The sequence below is a fragment of the Aricia agestis genome, chromosome 2, assembly GCF_905147365.1.
Source record: "Aricia agestis chromosome 2, ilAriAges1.1, whole genome shotgun sequence".
Lineage (NCBI taxonomy): Eukaryota > Metazoa > Arthropoda > Insecta > Lepidoptera > Lycaenidae > Aricia > Aricia agestis.
The window spans coordinates 16,735,693-16,753,359 of record NC_056407.1 but is presented as its reverse complement, the minus strand read 5'-3'; the positions used below and the strand labels follow the sequence as shown (position 1 = coordinate 16,753,359).

Sequence of the window (17,667 nt, the reverse complement as noted above, 5' to 3'; positions counted from 1 at the left end):
AAATTCTTTCAGTGTTAGATAGCCCATTTATTGAGGAAGGCTATATTATGTTATATTTTATTATGCTAATACTAATAGGAGCTAAGAAATAGAGGAAAGTGTGGAAAAAACGGAGGAAATTATTTGAAAAAGCTTATTATCTTAAGAAACTACTGAAGCAATTTTTATGTTATTTGGCACACAATGAAATTCGGTTTTCGTGACATTCCTAAATTACGCGAGCGAAGCCGCGCGGAACATCTAGTTGATAATACAATTGATCGTCAAGGGGCCGGCTTGTAGTAAAAAACAAAGATAGTTAACGCTAACCAGCATACCTGGTCAATCAAAATACGAAGTCAATATTATTTTGGCTTATGCCACGGTAAAATCCTGCGCGTAGTCAATAATCTTATGAACACAATAATATTATAAGAATACCCTAAAACATCACACTAATTTCCAGGCATCATCCCCAAGCCCGGGCTGCTCCCGCAGAACCCGGCGCTGGTGGCCGCGCAGTCCGCCGCGCTGTTCAACTACCCGCAGCTCCAGCCGGGCGCCCTGCCCCCGGGCGCTCTGCCCCCCGGAGCCCCGTCCGCCTTCCACCACCCCGGGGACAGGGTGCTACACCAGATGCAGCTGGAGTGGCTGGCGCGGACCGGCATGTTCTACCACAGGATACCGGAGTTAGGAGGTGAGAGGAACTTACTATTTTCTACTTAGGCCATTAAAGAATCCTTGACATATTATGTTCTCCTATAAAAAAAATCATCTCAAGTAAAATTGTTACGTAAAAGTTAGTACTATCATATGTCATATTGCTATACTGTGGTACTATATAATAGTTATGACTTATGAAAGGGTAGCAATAGGTGCTGAATAAGAAACAGCTATTTTAACAACATAACTACAAGACGTAGCTTTTACGCCGTGACTTTTTTATTTTATTTTTATTTTATTGGGAAAACTTACAGCAGATAACAATATGGGTAATGATACATATTAGATAGCGATATGCCAATAACAAGTTTTCGCTAAGAAGTAATAAGTTAAAGCTAAAATTAACACTTCTACACATCAAATTCTGACGAGACACATTACATATTTATTATTATATAACTTAAAAGTTAACCTAAAAATTTTAAGTGTAAAATATTATTAACTAACTAAGTACTATAAATTTTATCAAGCCACAAGAAATGGTCAATCGATTAAAAATTGTAAAATAATGAAACTGTACTCACACAATATTATAATAAACTAGCTGACCCGGCGAACTTCGTATCGCCTAACAGTCGAGTCTTTAACTTTTGTATGGGAGTATAGAAAAGTGTTGTTTTTAGACTTTTTTAGGAAATTCAAAATTTTTTTTTAGAATTTTTCTCTCCGTAAGAACCATCCTCGTACTTCAAGGAATATTTAAAAAAAAAAAGAATTAGCGAAATCGGTCCAACCGTTCTCGAGTTTTGCGCTTAGCAACACATTCAGCGACTCATTTTTATATTATAGATAGATATACTCACAGCAGATGGTACAATCCTCTATTATTTCGTTAATAAATCAATAAACATAATACAGGCAGTGTGCTTAATTTAGTTTAGTTAAAATAGTTATCAGTCATGAGTTTTTTAATTTTATTTGATTTTAGGGAGAACATATCTTCGAGTGGATGGGCAATTAAAAATCTGTTAAGTTGTGAGTTAGACCTGAGTATAAACGAATTTCTACGGTAGTATGTGTTATAAGATGGAACATAAAGTGGCATAAAATAACGAGCATTTCTAGAAGGGATATTAATATTAATTTTATTAAGTAATTCGGGTGCATCTATTTTATTGTTTTGCACTTTACATAAATAAGATAGGTCAGTTATATGTCTCCGGTTATATAAAGGGAGAAAAAGCAAATTCTGTGCACCTGGCATCATAATCAGTCAGAAATTGGTTGCATTTGAATTGAAGAAACCTGAGAAAACGTTTTTGTATGGACTCAAATCTATCAATATATACGTTGTAAGCAGGGTTCCATAACTGTGAACAATACTCTAAAATACTTCGAACATACGCACAATATAGTATTTTGACTACTTTGATAGATTTAAAATTTTTACAGGACCTAATAACAAAACCCAAGGCTTTTGAGGCCTTATTAATAATATATTCGATGTGCTCATCAAAAATTAGTTTTGAGTCTACAATAATTCCAAGATCCCTTATAGATTTCTTATATACAAGCGTCTTATTCTGAAGTTCATAGTTAAATTTAATTAAATTTTGTTTACGACTAAAGTTGACAACAAAACATTTGGATACATTAAGATCTAAATTATTAAGTACACAGTAATCACTAAATCTATTTAAATCCTCTTGTAAAAGGTGACAGTCATTAGGAGATGCTATGTTTTTCAATATTTTAGTGTCATCAGCATACAAAATGAAGTAAGAATGACGAAAACAGGAGGAAATATCTTTAACGAATATAGCGAAAAGTAAAGGTCCCAACAAGGAGCCTTGAGGAACACCAGAAGGTACAAATATCCACCTAGAAGTGAACCCATTAATAGCAACGGCTTGGGACCTATTACAAATATACGATGAAAACCATCGGAGAAGGTTTCCGTGTATACCCGCATAAGCTAGCTTCTGGAGCAGGATACGATGATCAATACGATCAAAGGCTTTGCTACAGTCGGTGAATATCAAATCCACCTGTACACCTGAGTCCATGCCCGAACTGACATGGTCGTAAGTTAGAAGAAGATTAGAGGTTGTTGAGCGCCCCTTTAGAAATCCATGCTGCTCTGGTATAAACCAGCCTTTAAGAGCAGAAAAAACCTGCTTATGTACAATACTTTTAAAGAGTTTAGCGAAAATACATAGTTTTGATATCGGCCTGTAGTTTTGGATATTTCCCTTGTCACCTTCTTTATGAACAGGTGTTATAAACGCTGCTTTCCAGATACTAGGCACATATCCTTCCTTTATGGATCTCGAAAACAGTATGGTGAGGGGAATAACAAGACTAGAGGCGCACTCGACAATTAGTACAGGTGAAATATCATCTGGTCCAGCACCCTTATGTAAGTCAACCGATTTTAGCAGCTTCAATATGTCATCAGGGTCTATCCTTATGTCCCCTAGGGTGTTATGATGCAGGGTGTGCTCACCAGTATGTGATCCACTAGATATGGTATGGGAATCTAGAAAGTTTGCATGAAAATAAGTCGCAAACAAATTGCAAACTTTCTCGCCGTCCTTTGCTATTTGCCCTTCATAGCGCATCGTAGAAGGAAAGGTGGATGGAGTTTTGCGGTTACCTTTTATAAAATTCCAGAAGAGTTTAGGTTTATTAACTAAAGAGTTCTCTGTATAACGTATATAAGAATCGTAGCATGCGGTTTCCAATGATTTGGCTCTGCTCCTAAGTACAGAGAAAGTAATATAGTCACTGTGATTCCCATAGAGTTTAAATTTACGATGGTATTTGTGTTTTTCCTTTAAGACTTTCTTAAGTGCCGAATCATACCATGGTGGGTAACTGTGCGGAGAGATAATTTTACGTGGTATATGGGTATTCCAAAGGTTATAAATAACATCGTAAAAATACTTTACAGCATCTTCCAAACTCTTGCCGTTGAGGCATTCACACCAGTCCACTTTATTTAAAGAAGAGCACATAAGGTCAAATTTACCACGATTGTACAAATATTTTAAACGAGTTTTTGATTCCAAATTACTTTCCATACCTCCCCATGTAAGCTCAACGCATAAGGACCGGTGGTGCGGTAAGTCCTCTGGGACCAATGGGTCCTCGCAAGCAGTAACATTTAGTTCACAATTAGCAAAAACTAAATCCAGGAGTCGGTTGTTATTATTGCGAATTTGGCTACACACTGGGCCAGGATATCGAGGAAATTAATGTGGCTCCTAGTGAGTGATCTACCTGATATAATATGGTGCCCCCCCCCTGATCGTCCCAGTCTATAAACGGAAGGTTGAAATCTCCTGAAATAATAAAGGTCTCATTTGGTAAAATATTAATTATATTAAAAAGGTTATTAGAAAATGTTTCAAGCTGAACGTTAGAACTATTTCCCTCATTTTGCTTACATAGATACAGAACGCCGAAATGAATGATACCGTGAGATTTATCTCTACTTCAAATCGTTTCTTCTGTTGATTAAAATTTCTAAGATTACACAAGAAACCTCCCGTATGAGTTAAATACACTTTACCTCTTCAATTTGAATCATAACTTGATTAATTTTCAACTTCATTTTAATTCGACGTAATTCACCTGTAGTTTTGCGATATTTTATTTTACCGTATAGTGCGCAAGTGGCAAGTGGCGACATATGCGGCCGGTAAACACGGGGGAAGTGTGATCGCGGTGTTTGTTGTTGTGTTGAGCCCGTCGGGCGTCGCCTGTCGTATGTCGGTCATTATGAGGGGCATTATCCAATGGTCAGGGTGTTGCCGGATGTTCTTTTGTTGCTGGGGACACATTGCTGAATTCAGCTATCGCGAGGCCCGAAAAATAAGATTTAATTGCCGTAGTCGGTATCTACGCAAATGCGGTATTCAAAACCTATGAAAAGTTATTATTATTCAACTCATTCCAAAAAGTGTGATGAAGTACGATCGTTTTCAACGTTACTAAATCTCTTCAGAATTTATTATTATACTGTGATGTCACGAAAATTTTACACCGAACCAGACGGTGTTAAATATTAGGTACTAACTAAACTTTTTCAATTAACACGAATAAATTATGCCCATTATTTAACCCTATATCTAATTATTTATTGCAAATTACAATAAAAAAAAGTCTCCCGCGTGGCAACTGGGGAACTGGCGACAACCAGCGGAAAACCTGTCGCAGTAATTGTGACATGTGGCGCGCGGCGATTACGGCTAAGTACCCCAACAGCTAAGTACCCCAATAAAAATTAACACCCCTCCCGAGTGTGGACATAGCTTTACTGCTAACTAGCGCGCGATTGATCCTGATAGGGTGGAGACGGACTTTTCATTGAATTTAATTTCATAGTGTACACCTACGAATAATAAAAACTAAGGAAGAGTAACTGTGTCAAAAATTTGTTCCGCGAGTCTACAAAATGAGTACCGAATGCATGTATTCGGATCTTAATTTCGTGTATTTATATATGTAAGAATTAAATTGTTAGCGGCTTTTTTCGTAAATTTAAGTGTTAGTGTTTCATAGCTATTGTCATGTTTTGGTGTGCGAAAAGAGACCAAATTCAAAATGGTTGAAGTATGGGAGTTATGTTTCCTTAGTCTTTTCGTAGGTGCATACACAGAATTTGTTATTCTTGTATTAAATCTATTATAATATGCCTATCGAATATGTTATGTTAGTTTTCTTAAAATACGAACTTTTGTTTTTGTTTTATTTGATTTTTACCGATTTGGAAAGAACCATTTGAGTGCGATCCCGACTCGGCTTGGCTATTTTTTATCATATTCTGCAATTGAATATAAAAAATCATAAACTAATAAATAATGTACGATTTAGCTACGCATCTACGTGGAATATACCGCGTTCATAATAGAGTGGATTTCAACAACTTGCATTTTTATATAATTTTGGTGGAAATTTTTGCTTCCACCAAAATTAGAGATTAGGTGTTTACGGGAAACTGGTACGACAACCACCACCTAGACGAGTTAGCTTGTGACAGAATGAATGAATGTATTGTAATGAATGTATTTTGTAAAAATAATGTTTCACACACCTTTTTATCCACCAAAATTTACCCACCAAAATTGGAATTTGCGAGAAAAATAATCTTAAAAAAAAACTGCGTGGACTAAAGTTATAACACATTAGGTTAATTATAAACAAACCAAAACTCTACCGATATTTAAAATAACAACATGATATATTAATATTTGCCACAAGTAGGATAATTTAAGTACACCAAAATTGCATAAAATCGGGGGTTTTGTGATAAAACGGTTTTCTTTCATGTCTGGCTGGAAACTGGTACGACCCAGCCCACAACCACCTCGTAAACGGGTTAGCGTGTGGCTGAATGAAGTAAATGGTGTATTTTTTATGCTTAATGGTATCGGTAATGGGTAAATCAATAGTATTTTGTAGAAACAACGTTTCGTAAATGACACCAAAATTGGTAAAATCTTCGCGACAGACCTTTAGGTCTTTACAGTTTACTGTGTCATAAAACTCAACTACAGAACTTAGTACAATAAAATTCATATATTATCAAGAGTTAACTATATTAAACGACTACATAAAGATAAAAATCCAATCCAGTATCAAGTTTTTTGTAAATCGGTCTAGATATTGAGTAAAATAGGTCGACGACAAGCCACCAAAATTGGAAATCACCTATATTTACGTTTATTATCTTGGATTTTTTTTTAAATAACGACGGGGCCAAATTATAACCATTATGTTTTACTTTTAAAATCAAAAATGAAAACTTTATCTTAAAAAAATAGGATAGTTTTCAGCCTTGCCGCGCAAAAAAGGGGTTTGTGAAATCCAGTCAATACAATGAGTAGCTGAATATTTTTGTCATAAGTGATGACTAAACACTTACATGAATATAATATTTTATGCTTTAGGTTTAAAATCGAACATGTTGCAATCGTTTAAAGTCACAATGACAGGGCTATCAAGATGATTCATTGTACATCACTCGATACTGAATCTCACGGCGGCGTAGGCGATAACACGCATACACAATAATTTATCTCAACATTATCTTATGATTGATCTATTTCAGCATCTTTAAAGCCCACTTATTTTTCAAATGTTGAGTAATTTATTTATTTTATTTTTCTTTTTAAGGTTTTCAGAAATTTGTTGGCAAATACGTAGCCATCTGTCAACAATCTATTTTAATAATACATATAAAACAAGAATAATTATAATTTTATATTTAAAATGCAAATTATTATGCCTTGCAAAATAAATAAACAACAAATTAAAAAAAAAAAATTTTTCTTAACTGGTCCTTAATTTATAATAATAATAAAAAGCCCACTCCATCCATCGCAACTAGGGTTGTGCGAGTGTCGACAATAAGTGATCGTCGATGCGCCATCTGTCGCGTTTAAATAATTAGCCGATGCGTTTTGCTAAACGTCCGCGGGGGAGGGGCGTTTGTGACAGCTATCGCATTCGTCCACAGGATTTGCATGTGATTTCGTGATTTCGAATTTGGAACTTCTTTCAATTCAAATTTTGAACTAAAATGATTATATCAATCTAAATTCCAAGCTATGTTTTCCTATATAATATTATAAGCTTAACAAAACTTTGTGCAGCCTATTTGTAATTTTACTGACACGGCACACGAGTCACTTAACAAAATATAGAAGTCAATAAGCGACGTAATGATATAATGACTCCCTGATGTACACCGACATCACAAGTCGATAATAAAATTAGCGACTTTTCCTCCTACATCCTCTCGCCGCGCAAGCTGCCGCCGACGGAGTGCCGCCATTTTGAAAACACAAATAAGTACATATAATTATACTATAAGTACCTACTTTTAGCATAATCTTCTGTATACTTTCCTTGACATTAATAATACCTAAATATCTTTAGAAAAAACTTGCAATCGATTTTAATTTCATACACTATTAGAAAATAAATAATTTTATTAAACATTGCATCGTGCGTCGTGGACCGTAATGTTAACAAAATACTCAAACGGTTTTTTATTTAACGTAATAAATATGGTTGTCGCATTTAAATCAATACGCAATTACTGACTAACGCGATAAGAGTTTTAACTGAACTGAAGGTTTACAAAAACTAATTAGCGAGGACAAAAAGTTAAACGGCGGGCCCCGGGCGGCGCGGCGAGCCCCGGACCTCGGGTCCGGAGGGCCGTAAGCCAATTAACAGACAGCAATTTGTTCGCACAAACAAAGGGTCTGCGCCCTTGACAAATTAGATCCACGTGTAGGGATGGACGAACATTCCTCAACTAGCATTTTTTAACTGTGTAGTTGTACGTAATTATCGATAGTATACATCATACATGCAGTGTAATAAAAAATGCGTCATACACTTACAAAAAAATTGTCTGTAAAGGTAAAAAATATTGCCGGTATTACTACTACAACAACTAAGTAACATGTAGAACTTACTGGTTACCTAAGTTTGCTATGTGAACCTATTACAACAAACGGAATAGGTATAATCTATAAGTATATGCGTAATGCGAGCGAAAAACTTTGGATCCCTTTTGGCGGAAACGTAGGTGATTGAAAATTTGCACAGTTATAGTTTATATGGTGAAGGAGTGCATCGAGCTAATATTATTTTGAAATTATGCTTTTATCATACATTTTTGTAACAAAATATAAAACATTGCACACACTACAACACACACTAGGAGATTTTGATTGACAAGCCTATACACACAAATTGTACTCTTTTATGTGTGGTTGAAGTGTGTTGTCAAATTGAAAATAGATGTACTTAGTTTTTTATTATTGAATCTTACATACTGTTAGACAAATATTACACGGCCAGTCTGTCATCACTTGACTTTATTAATCTGAGACTGTCGCAGAAATTATGTCTAAAAATAATTAAGTCAATATTTTGACAGTAGACTATCAATAGAAAAGCGTTGAAATTTGAAATTAAATTATATTTTTTATTTGAGGTCGAATTTCGACCATTAGGCGATCTCTAGTAAAGCTTATAATAATATATTGTGTTATGTTGTAACAATACAATAAACTTATAGTTCTAAAATGTTATATGCTTTTCTTTCAAGCAACTTTTCTGCGTATCGTACAAAGACAAAATACTGTTTATACATACTAGTAAATAGTTTATACACACAGTGTATAAACATTTGTAAAAGGATAAATCTGTCTGATCAACATCATACTCAAAGTATCGACATCGATAATATGAAGTCTCTCGTCTCTATTTGGGGGCGGCAGTTGTCTGAAAAAGGGTATATTTTCGGTGGATTTCAGTAAGGAATCTATTTATACAGGAGCCGGCCTGTCCCGCCGTTATTTATGGCTGTCCAACACTCCGACTGTTTACCGATCTGTGACTTTGACTAGGTGAAGGGATTTCTGCGCTGAATCGCTCTACTGACGAAACGCCCTACGAAAATAGAGGGTACCTGTGTTTTCCTAACCGCGACAAAACAGCTTAAAGTTGTTTTATGCGAGAGCTATGTATTTGTGGTTGTTTTATTGGTACAAGATGCGTTTATTAATAATTTAATTACAGTTTTATTTAAAACTTAATCATAGTAAGCCCGCTCTCGGCAAACGACCCCATTGAAGTGCCATAAACCAAATCGCCCATAAAATTGGCGAAACCATTCCGGTAATAACTACAGCGCGATCATATGTTACCCCACATACCCCAGCTACCCCGCAGAGTTACCCCTATGCTAATAATTTTTATTTGGCTGGTTAGCGAAATGCAGAGTGGGGGAAAATGACTGCCTACATCGATACAAATAGGCTATTACTGTAAATAAAATTGAGTGCAATCGATTCTTTTATTGAATTAACATTAATGTTTACGGGTAAGATGTTCTGATTGAATTCACAATGTAGGTAATTTCTGCATAAAAAAAATCTTAAAATTCTTCTCTTGCTATTTTGATATTTGGATGATTTACGCTATTTTGCCCAAATGGAAATTACTCCGTACGTGAAAAGGTACAAAAATTGCTTACAATCTTAACCATTTGTTAAAATAATAACCTCCTATTTTGTCATCAGAAAAATACCGCAGTTCGATCTTTAATCCCCTGTAAAAGCAACCCACGCAGCCCGCAGTCCAGACAAATTCCTTACCGACATGACGAATGTTGACGCTCGAAAATATTGTTATAGCCGTGGGTGGGGCTAGAGCGCGCCTGCGCAGAGCGCTGGGATTGTCCAGTAGATAATAATCTGTAGCTAGTCAAAGAACAAGAACTTGGGCTAAATAAATATTGCAATTGTTGTAAATGATAGACTTAGGACTTTGTAGGTTGGAGTTGTATTTTAGCAGTTCTTAAAACAACCAATTTAAGAACTTGACTCTAAGAAAATAAATAATAATTAACATAAAATATTTTCATAAACTTATAGATGCATTAATGGTTCTAAGTTGTATTCAAGAACTGAAAAATCGAATTAGTTTATTTAAAACGATGGTTTGGTTGCGGGAAATATATTTTATGAATGGCGGACTTGTGTGCTTATCAGTGAGATAAGACGTCGGTGCCTTTGTAGCATGCCAGCACTGATACAGTTACCGAGAACCGACACTAGCTGTGCCCCGTGTTGGGCTCTTACGGCTATGGAACTATGATGTCTAGAAAATATTGGCTTTTTTCTCAAAGTTTGAGACAAATATCAAATATTCACTGTATGAATCGCCTTAAAATTTGAAATATTTTAAAGAAGAGCCATCAATATGTATAAATACGACCAGAAACTGTACTTAATAAAGGTGTTCCTAAGTGTCACCTTTTATCTCCCTCTCTGATGTTACCTTTTTATTATGCGTACCTATACCTTTTTTAGATCTGATAAAGATATTAAGTAACAACCATCCGAAGTTGCAACTTTAAAGACAGAAATTTAATTTTAATTACGTTTAAATTCATAACTATAACCTCGAATACAATAGCTACAATCTAAAATCTACCTAATCAAGGCATATTATGATTTATGATGTATATACTTGTGTATACAGTGCAGTATAGAACAATACAGTAGGTAGGGTGTACGGTGTGTATTGTGCTCACAATCGCGTTAGCCGCTCCGCCGAGCGCGTCTCGCCAATCAGCCTGATTCGATTTGGCCCCCAAGACACTGCCTGCGCCGCGGCCCCGTCTGGCACAATCACTCGGACATGCCAGTTGATGCAGCTAACACTACTCAACCGTGTACAATTGAAGATTATTCTATGTCGCTCTGTGTAACTTCTAGAAACTCCAATATACATTTTAACGGCTTAAACCTTGTTAAATCCAAAAAGAAAACATTACGCGAAACTATACCAATCGCTTTCTAAATCTGCTCTAATTGAATACAAACACGCGTGATTTATGGTACAGCACTAATGGCTACTTAGCCCGTAATCACCGCTCCGGCATACGCTGAGCTCATAAAATTAACGGGCGATTTAAATTTCGAACTGGCCCGTATTGCCCCACAAACACTGGAGTCACGTACGGTCAACAGTCGCCGGGCGGACCCTTAAGCACGCCCGCGTGTTTGTCCGCAATCGTGGATGTTTAATTTATTTTTAAATATTTTCCGAATGTTTGATCAGCGCTTGTACTTTTTTACTGCTTTTTTGTGCCTTTGAAATTATTGAGATCGACGACCTCGGACGGTGTTGTTATTTACCTGCGTGTGCTTATTGTGTAGAGTATTCGTGGCATATTATGTAAAGTTCGTAGAGAAAGTTTTAATAAAATCAGACAAGTGCGAATCGCACTCGCGCACGAAGGGTTCCGTACCATTATAGAGCAAAATTAGGCCAAAATTTGTATTTTTTGTATGGGAACCCCATTTAATAAAAAATGAAAATTTCAACTCTCTAGCTATTACCGTTCTTGAGTTACAGCCTGGAGACAAACACACAGACAGACAACGAAGTCTTAGTAATAGAGTCCCGTTTTTACCCTTTGGGTACGGAACCCTAAGAATCGCCAAACTTTGTTAAAGTAAGCAAAATTATTTATAGGTACTGAGCATTTACGGCAGCAAAGATCAGCAAAAACGTAGAGTCGGCTCTTTGTATTCTAATACATAATATGTACTATGTAGATATACGGTAGAAGATAGAACTACTGCTGATGCTACTGCCTTAATATCGAAAACAGAAGACGATAGCTCTACCATGAGTTTAAAGCTATAGTATTTTTCGATACTCGACACCGACTACCGTAATTTTTAGTATGGCAAATTTTACAGCGCCTCCAACGGTTACTTGCGGAACTAAGGCCTGGCCGCTAGTGCGCGCCCGGGCTTACGTAGTCGGTATCGAGTATCGAAAAATACTATAGCCTTAAACTCATGGTAGAGTGCTTAGCTCGTTAAAGAGATATCGATGCAATTTCAAATTATGGTGCATTAAAAATCGTACGTGCCTCAACATTAATAAATGTTCAGTTATATCGTTTACCCTAAGGAGGAACAAAATTACTTGGGGTTATTCTATTAATGGTCAAACACTTAATCGTGTAACTGTGATTAAGGATTTAGGAATCCTTTTTGATGATAAATTATCATTAAGGGCACATTATGTACTTGCAAGGCTAATCAACTCCAGGGATTCGTATTAAGGAATACAAAGGATTTTAAAAAGCCTAGTAGTGTCTTATACTTATTTTCCGCTCTTGTAAGAACTACCTACGTTAGAATATGGAAGCCCTAATTACAAAATACACATAGAGGACATTGAACGTGTCCAGAGAAAAATTCTTAAAATCATTTGCTATCGTCATTATCCCGGTCGATCACATCTTAATTACCAGGACAGGCTTATGCATTTCAAAATAGAGACCCTTGAAAATAGACGCATATTTTTTGACTTCTTGTTCTTCTATAAAATTGTGAATCACATTGTAGATTCGTCTGAGTTACTATCTGAAATTAGTTTTAATACCAAGTTTAAAGCACGTAGAGCTCATCGTACAAATTTATTTGCTTTACGGGTCTACAAAAATAATATTTCTTACTTTAACCCTTTAACACGTATGGTTAGACAATTTAATGAATTAGCTAAAGACAGCTTAAAGTTGGACATTTTTGAATACAACTGTAAAATATATATTAAAATCGTCAAAGACATCCTCCATAGCACATTCACCTGAGCAAGTTATGAGTGAAATAAGTAACGTCGAAATGTACTGAGTTAACTTAAAAACCAAAAATTATTGTGCTAGTTTAAGAGCTCACCTGACTCTAAAAATCAAACATCGTCCTTCTCTCTTCACACTCACGCCCGTCTTTCATATGCCAGGTGAAAAAGGACGGCGCGGAATCATCGCCGAGTTAGTTTTACTTGAATAAAAGACGAACTATTATGATTATGAAAAAAGTGTTTTAAGCAAATTTAGGTTTTATCAATACCTTTTTAGATATTAAAAAATATTAAATAAAAGACAGCAAACTTCGAAGATCCAAGCAAAAATGTGTCTAAAACAAGGTTTTTTGTAAAAAAGAAACTATCGAGCATTTTTTGAGTAATCGTGTTTTCGTCTTGAGCATTTAATCTTTATGAACTGAAGTTACCTGTGTCAAAAAATCAGTTTTCTAGACCTTACAGATTTTGAGATCTAGGTTAAAGTGTGTAGTCAAGTTAGGGTCATATGGGTTCTTAATGTCTTTTTAGTTTAATTTTAGTGTGTGCACATATTTGTTACGTTACGATCTATTGTATAAGTACTCAAGTATACTTATTATATTTGTATTTAGTTGGGATTGTAATGTGTTTTGTGCGTTTAAATAAATAAATAAAATAAAAAATAAAAATAAAATACTATATTGCAATTTACAATAGTAATGTTTATATAAACCACAAACATTGCAAGCACCATCGCAATGTTTGTGGTTTATATAAAAATGCCTTTAATAATCCATGCTTAAAACCCGGCCACAAAAAAAACATGACAATTCAAAAACATTCGACGGAAACGTCACAATGACAGCGCGGGCGCGGTGACAGATGCGTTCGGGAATTAGGCGCGCGTTTATCGGTTTGTGCAAACAGCGCCAAATGTCGCCGGTCGCCGGTCGCGCCAATCCTGTTACACTAATTGATAATTATCATTTCTATTGGCTTGGCGTTAAGCCGGCGATGTTTGATGTTGTGGAATTAGTTTATTGTGCGTAGTGTTGGGGTAGTTTTTTGCGCGTTGATCGAAGTCACCGACAAATAAACTTACATTTTATTACTTAGTTACTTACTTTGTCGTTCATCGCGAACTCTTACGTAATGATCAAGAGACCCTCTTTCTCCTAATCCTACCTTATGTTATGACTCATGACAAAGTTTGTGAGGAATATCTTATATATAAAAAATTTTCGTGTCACAATGTTAGTCACCGTACTCCTCCGAAACGGCTTTACTGATTTTTACCAAATTTTATATGCATATTCAGTAGGTCTGAGAATCGGCTACTGGGTACTTTTTATATTGATAAGTGCATTTGTTCAATAAATAATAGCAAATTATTACAACTCGAGACTGACGGCGACCATTGTTTACATGCTACGGAACAGCGAAGGTCGTTGCTATGGTGACATACTTATTTAGTTACTTAAATAAAATAATATGAGCGAAATACTTTATATTATAACAACGTTTGCCGGGACAGCTAGTAATAATACTATAAATGTTTGTAACTTCACGCAAAAAGTACTGAATGGATTCGGATGAGATTCGGTATATAATAGTAGTTTAGGCCCTTATATTCAGACAATTAAAACATAGATTAGGTATTTCTTTATCTCGAAGAATTAATATTCTTGTTGGATAGAGTTACTAATGGTTTTTTTATTGTTATTTTCCTAAAGATTACGGGCTATAAGCTCACTCTCGACACGACAGTATTTAAAGAGACAATTGCTTAAATACAAAATAGGTAAATGAAGATGTACACACTTGAAAGCGACCTTTTGTACTTATTGCAATTTGCAATACGTCTTAAAACAGTTCGTCCCCTCGCGAGTGAGCCGTCGTTATGGTAAGCTTTCTCGAAAGTATCTGATAATTAAATTTTTACACTTGCTATAGCAAGAAATGCTCAATCGTAATTTCCCACCCGCATTCAGCTTATCACTCATTTAATTTGGCGTCGCAAAGTCTAATTAATGCAATACAATCAGTTATCAGATTTCAACACGGCACAATTACGTAGTATCGGTAATCTTATCTCGTTTGATGTAATTAGACATTCTACGAATCAAATCAAAAATATTGTACACAGATATACAAGCGATAGGACCACGACAAAATGTTTATTTTTCTGCACCACACTAAAAAACTCCCATTTTGCTTTAAAGCCCCTAAAAGGCTGAGGGTTAAGCCAAACGAGCGTAATTTGTGAGTTGTGAGTCGCAGAATTTCGGCTGGCAGAAATTCTGCTGCATTCAGTTTCATACAAAAGTCCTATTTAATTCACACGAGAGCGATTTGTATGAAAAGATATATTTTACGAGGCAGAAATTCTGCGACTCACGACTCACAAATTACGCTCGTTTGCCACACGCGACAGCCACAAACGCCGCTTTAAGCTAGTATATTGGTCGTAAAGTGAATCGTTGTAGCGTGTGGCGGCCACCAGCGTCAACCGTGTGCGGTGAATCCATATAAAATGTATGAAAACTACAGGAAATATGCCGGTAGCGGCCCTAAAAGTAATCAAATTGAATATAAAATGAGGATCACTTTCAATGGATCGAACTTAAAGCGAGTGACTCAGTTCAAAAACTCGGGACACTACGTTACGCCAGGACCTTAAAGATCACGTCGATATTGAGAGGGAACGTAGTGCCCTAGGTGTAATGATATAACCGTGTCCGTTGTCCCCAGGCGCGCCGCATGCGCTGCTGGGCAAGACGCGGCGGCCGCGCACGGCGTTCACCTCGCAGCAGCTGCTGGAGCTGGAGAAGCAGTTCCGCATGAACAAGTACCTCTCCCGCCCCAAGCGCTTCGAGGTCGCCACCAGCCTCATGCTCACAGAGACACAGGTACATACCTTCTGTTAGGACTTAGAAGAGTAGTAGTAATAATAAATAATAATAAATAAACTCCCACTCCGGTTTTGATGAAACCGGGCCAGTTACACAGGAGTAATTTTATTGTGCCCAAGTGCGCAGTACACAAGAGCACTCTCTGTTCCTGTTACTCTCATAACCCAGTGGGACGGAAGACCGACACGACCGGCGAGAGATCAGGCGCAGGACCGACTTTTTACATGCCCATCCGACGCATGGATCATTTTTCTTGTCAGACAATCAGGTTATCAGCCTGCATTGTCTTAACCAAACTTAGAAATAACATGTTTCCAACGCGGGAATCGAACCCACGACCTCCGGGGTCAAGAGCCACGCTCTAAAGTCTATACCAGTAGACCACGGAGGCGCTAAAAAGAGTAGTAGGTAGTAGGTACTATAGTACCTAGTATAGAAGGTAGCCTTCGTACCGGCGATAACAATCATTATAGGTAGACGACTCATTGGATGCCTTTAGAGACCTCGGTGTTTATTACTAATAGTGAAAATCGGTAAACAGTGAACTAATCATATAATTATGTAGTAATAGTAAGCAATTACTGTCGACTATAGAATTCTAGTACAACTGGTAAAAAAGTAGCGCAGAGCGCTTAGGCAATAGGCCTCATAAGGTCTCATACATAAGGACTCACTACACTCCAAATAAAACCTTCGATAGGATTTTCTTAAGCCGCTGTCAGTCATCGCAAATCCAGTGAGACAAAACACTAAGCCGGTATAAATCAGAACATAAACATCCATTTCGTTTCCACACACGCCGTTTACGAGCGCAACTTCCCGCGAACAACCCTTTTGACATTTGGGAAATGGCGCCGCTGTCAGCCTGAAGTATGCCCGGATTTGAGCTTACAAATGCTCGGAACAAGATTAGAGGGGCTGTAAAACGTACGCCGTAAAAGTAACGCTCATGTGCCGTCATAAATACCGCGCCCCGGGGAATCCCCGGCCCGAGAACTGGCACAGATTAAAAAACTTTTTATTGCTTTTCTTTTCGCTAATATGCTAAGGTGTGACGTTAAGTGCTTTGTTTTTCGTGTTTAATTATTGAGCATTAATATTTTATGTACGAATTATAAGTATTTTATGTACATATTTCTTTACGTACTTTTAAACCATTTCCATTTTCACTATTCGTCTTTATTTTCGAAGTTTTAACTATAAACAGATGTCTGTAATTCTAAATCATATTTCTTTTGTACGCAGGTAAAAATATGGTTCCAAAATCGCAGAATGAAATGGAAGCGCTCCAAAAAGGCTCAGCAGGACACAAAAAGCAAGGACTTAAACCACCCGGGCGATGAGAAAAACAAACCAAAAGACCTACAGCCGGAGCTCGAAAAACCGCAACAAATAGCGGCCGATTTGACATCTGTCAAACCTCCCCCGCTGCTGGACAGAGAGAGGATCATCGCGCTAGAGCGGGAGAGAGCGATGGCCGCCGCCAATTTTAATTCAAATTTGGAAAACAATAGACGCGGATTGGTCGTCATGAACCAAGATGGCGCGAGGCCTATGGACATGTTTAGGCCGTATGTAGTATGAAAATAAATAACTTTTTATTTCTTACAGTTATTGTAGGGTTAATGTAGACTGTATTAAACGTTTCTAGTCATTGTTTAGTTCGAGGTTTTAGTCGGTCGTCTAAAAATTAAGACTTTTGATTTATTTTTCAAGAGTCTGCGGTTAAGTAAAGTAGTTTCAACAAACGCAATGAAATTTTAATAAGAGAAGAATAATATTATTATTCAATTATTTTTGTTTATATATAATCCATATTGTATTTAATTTTAATATGGCGCTATGCTATATTGTAGTATACAACATATTTAGGTACGGTCAACGTGTATGTATATTTTAATAGACATAACTTATATATAAGATACCATAATGTAAGTAG

General features: G+C 36.6%; 1 protein-coding gene across 1 annotated transcript in view; it reads left to right on the top strand.

Annotated features, from left to right (window-relative positions):
• Window positions 1-17,390, top strand: part of LOC121739486 (homeobox protein Hox-A4) — a 36,954-nt gene extending 19,564 nt beyond the window's left edge. The window contains exons 3-5 of the mRNA XM_042131976.1: window positions 446-676; window positions 15,568-15,725; window positions 16,974-17,390. Of these exons, the coding sequence (XP_041987910.1) occupies window positions 446-676; window positions 15,568-15,725; window positions 16,974-17,312 (728 nt within the window). The 3' untranslated portion in view covers window positions 17,313-17,390. The remainder of the gene's footprint in view (window positions 1-445; window positions 677-15,567; window positions 15,726-16,973) is intronic.
• Window positions 17,391-17,667: the final 277 nt, after the last annotated feature.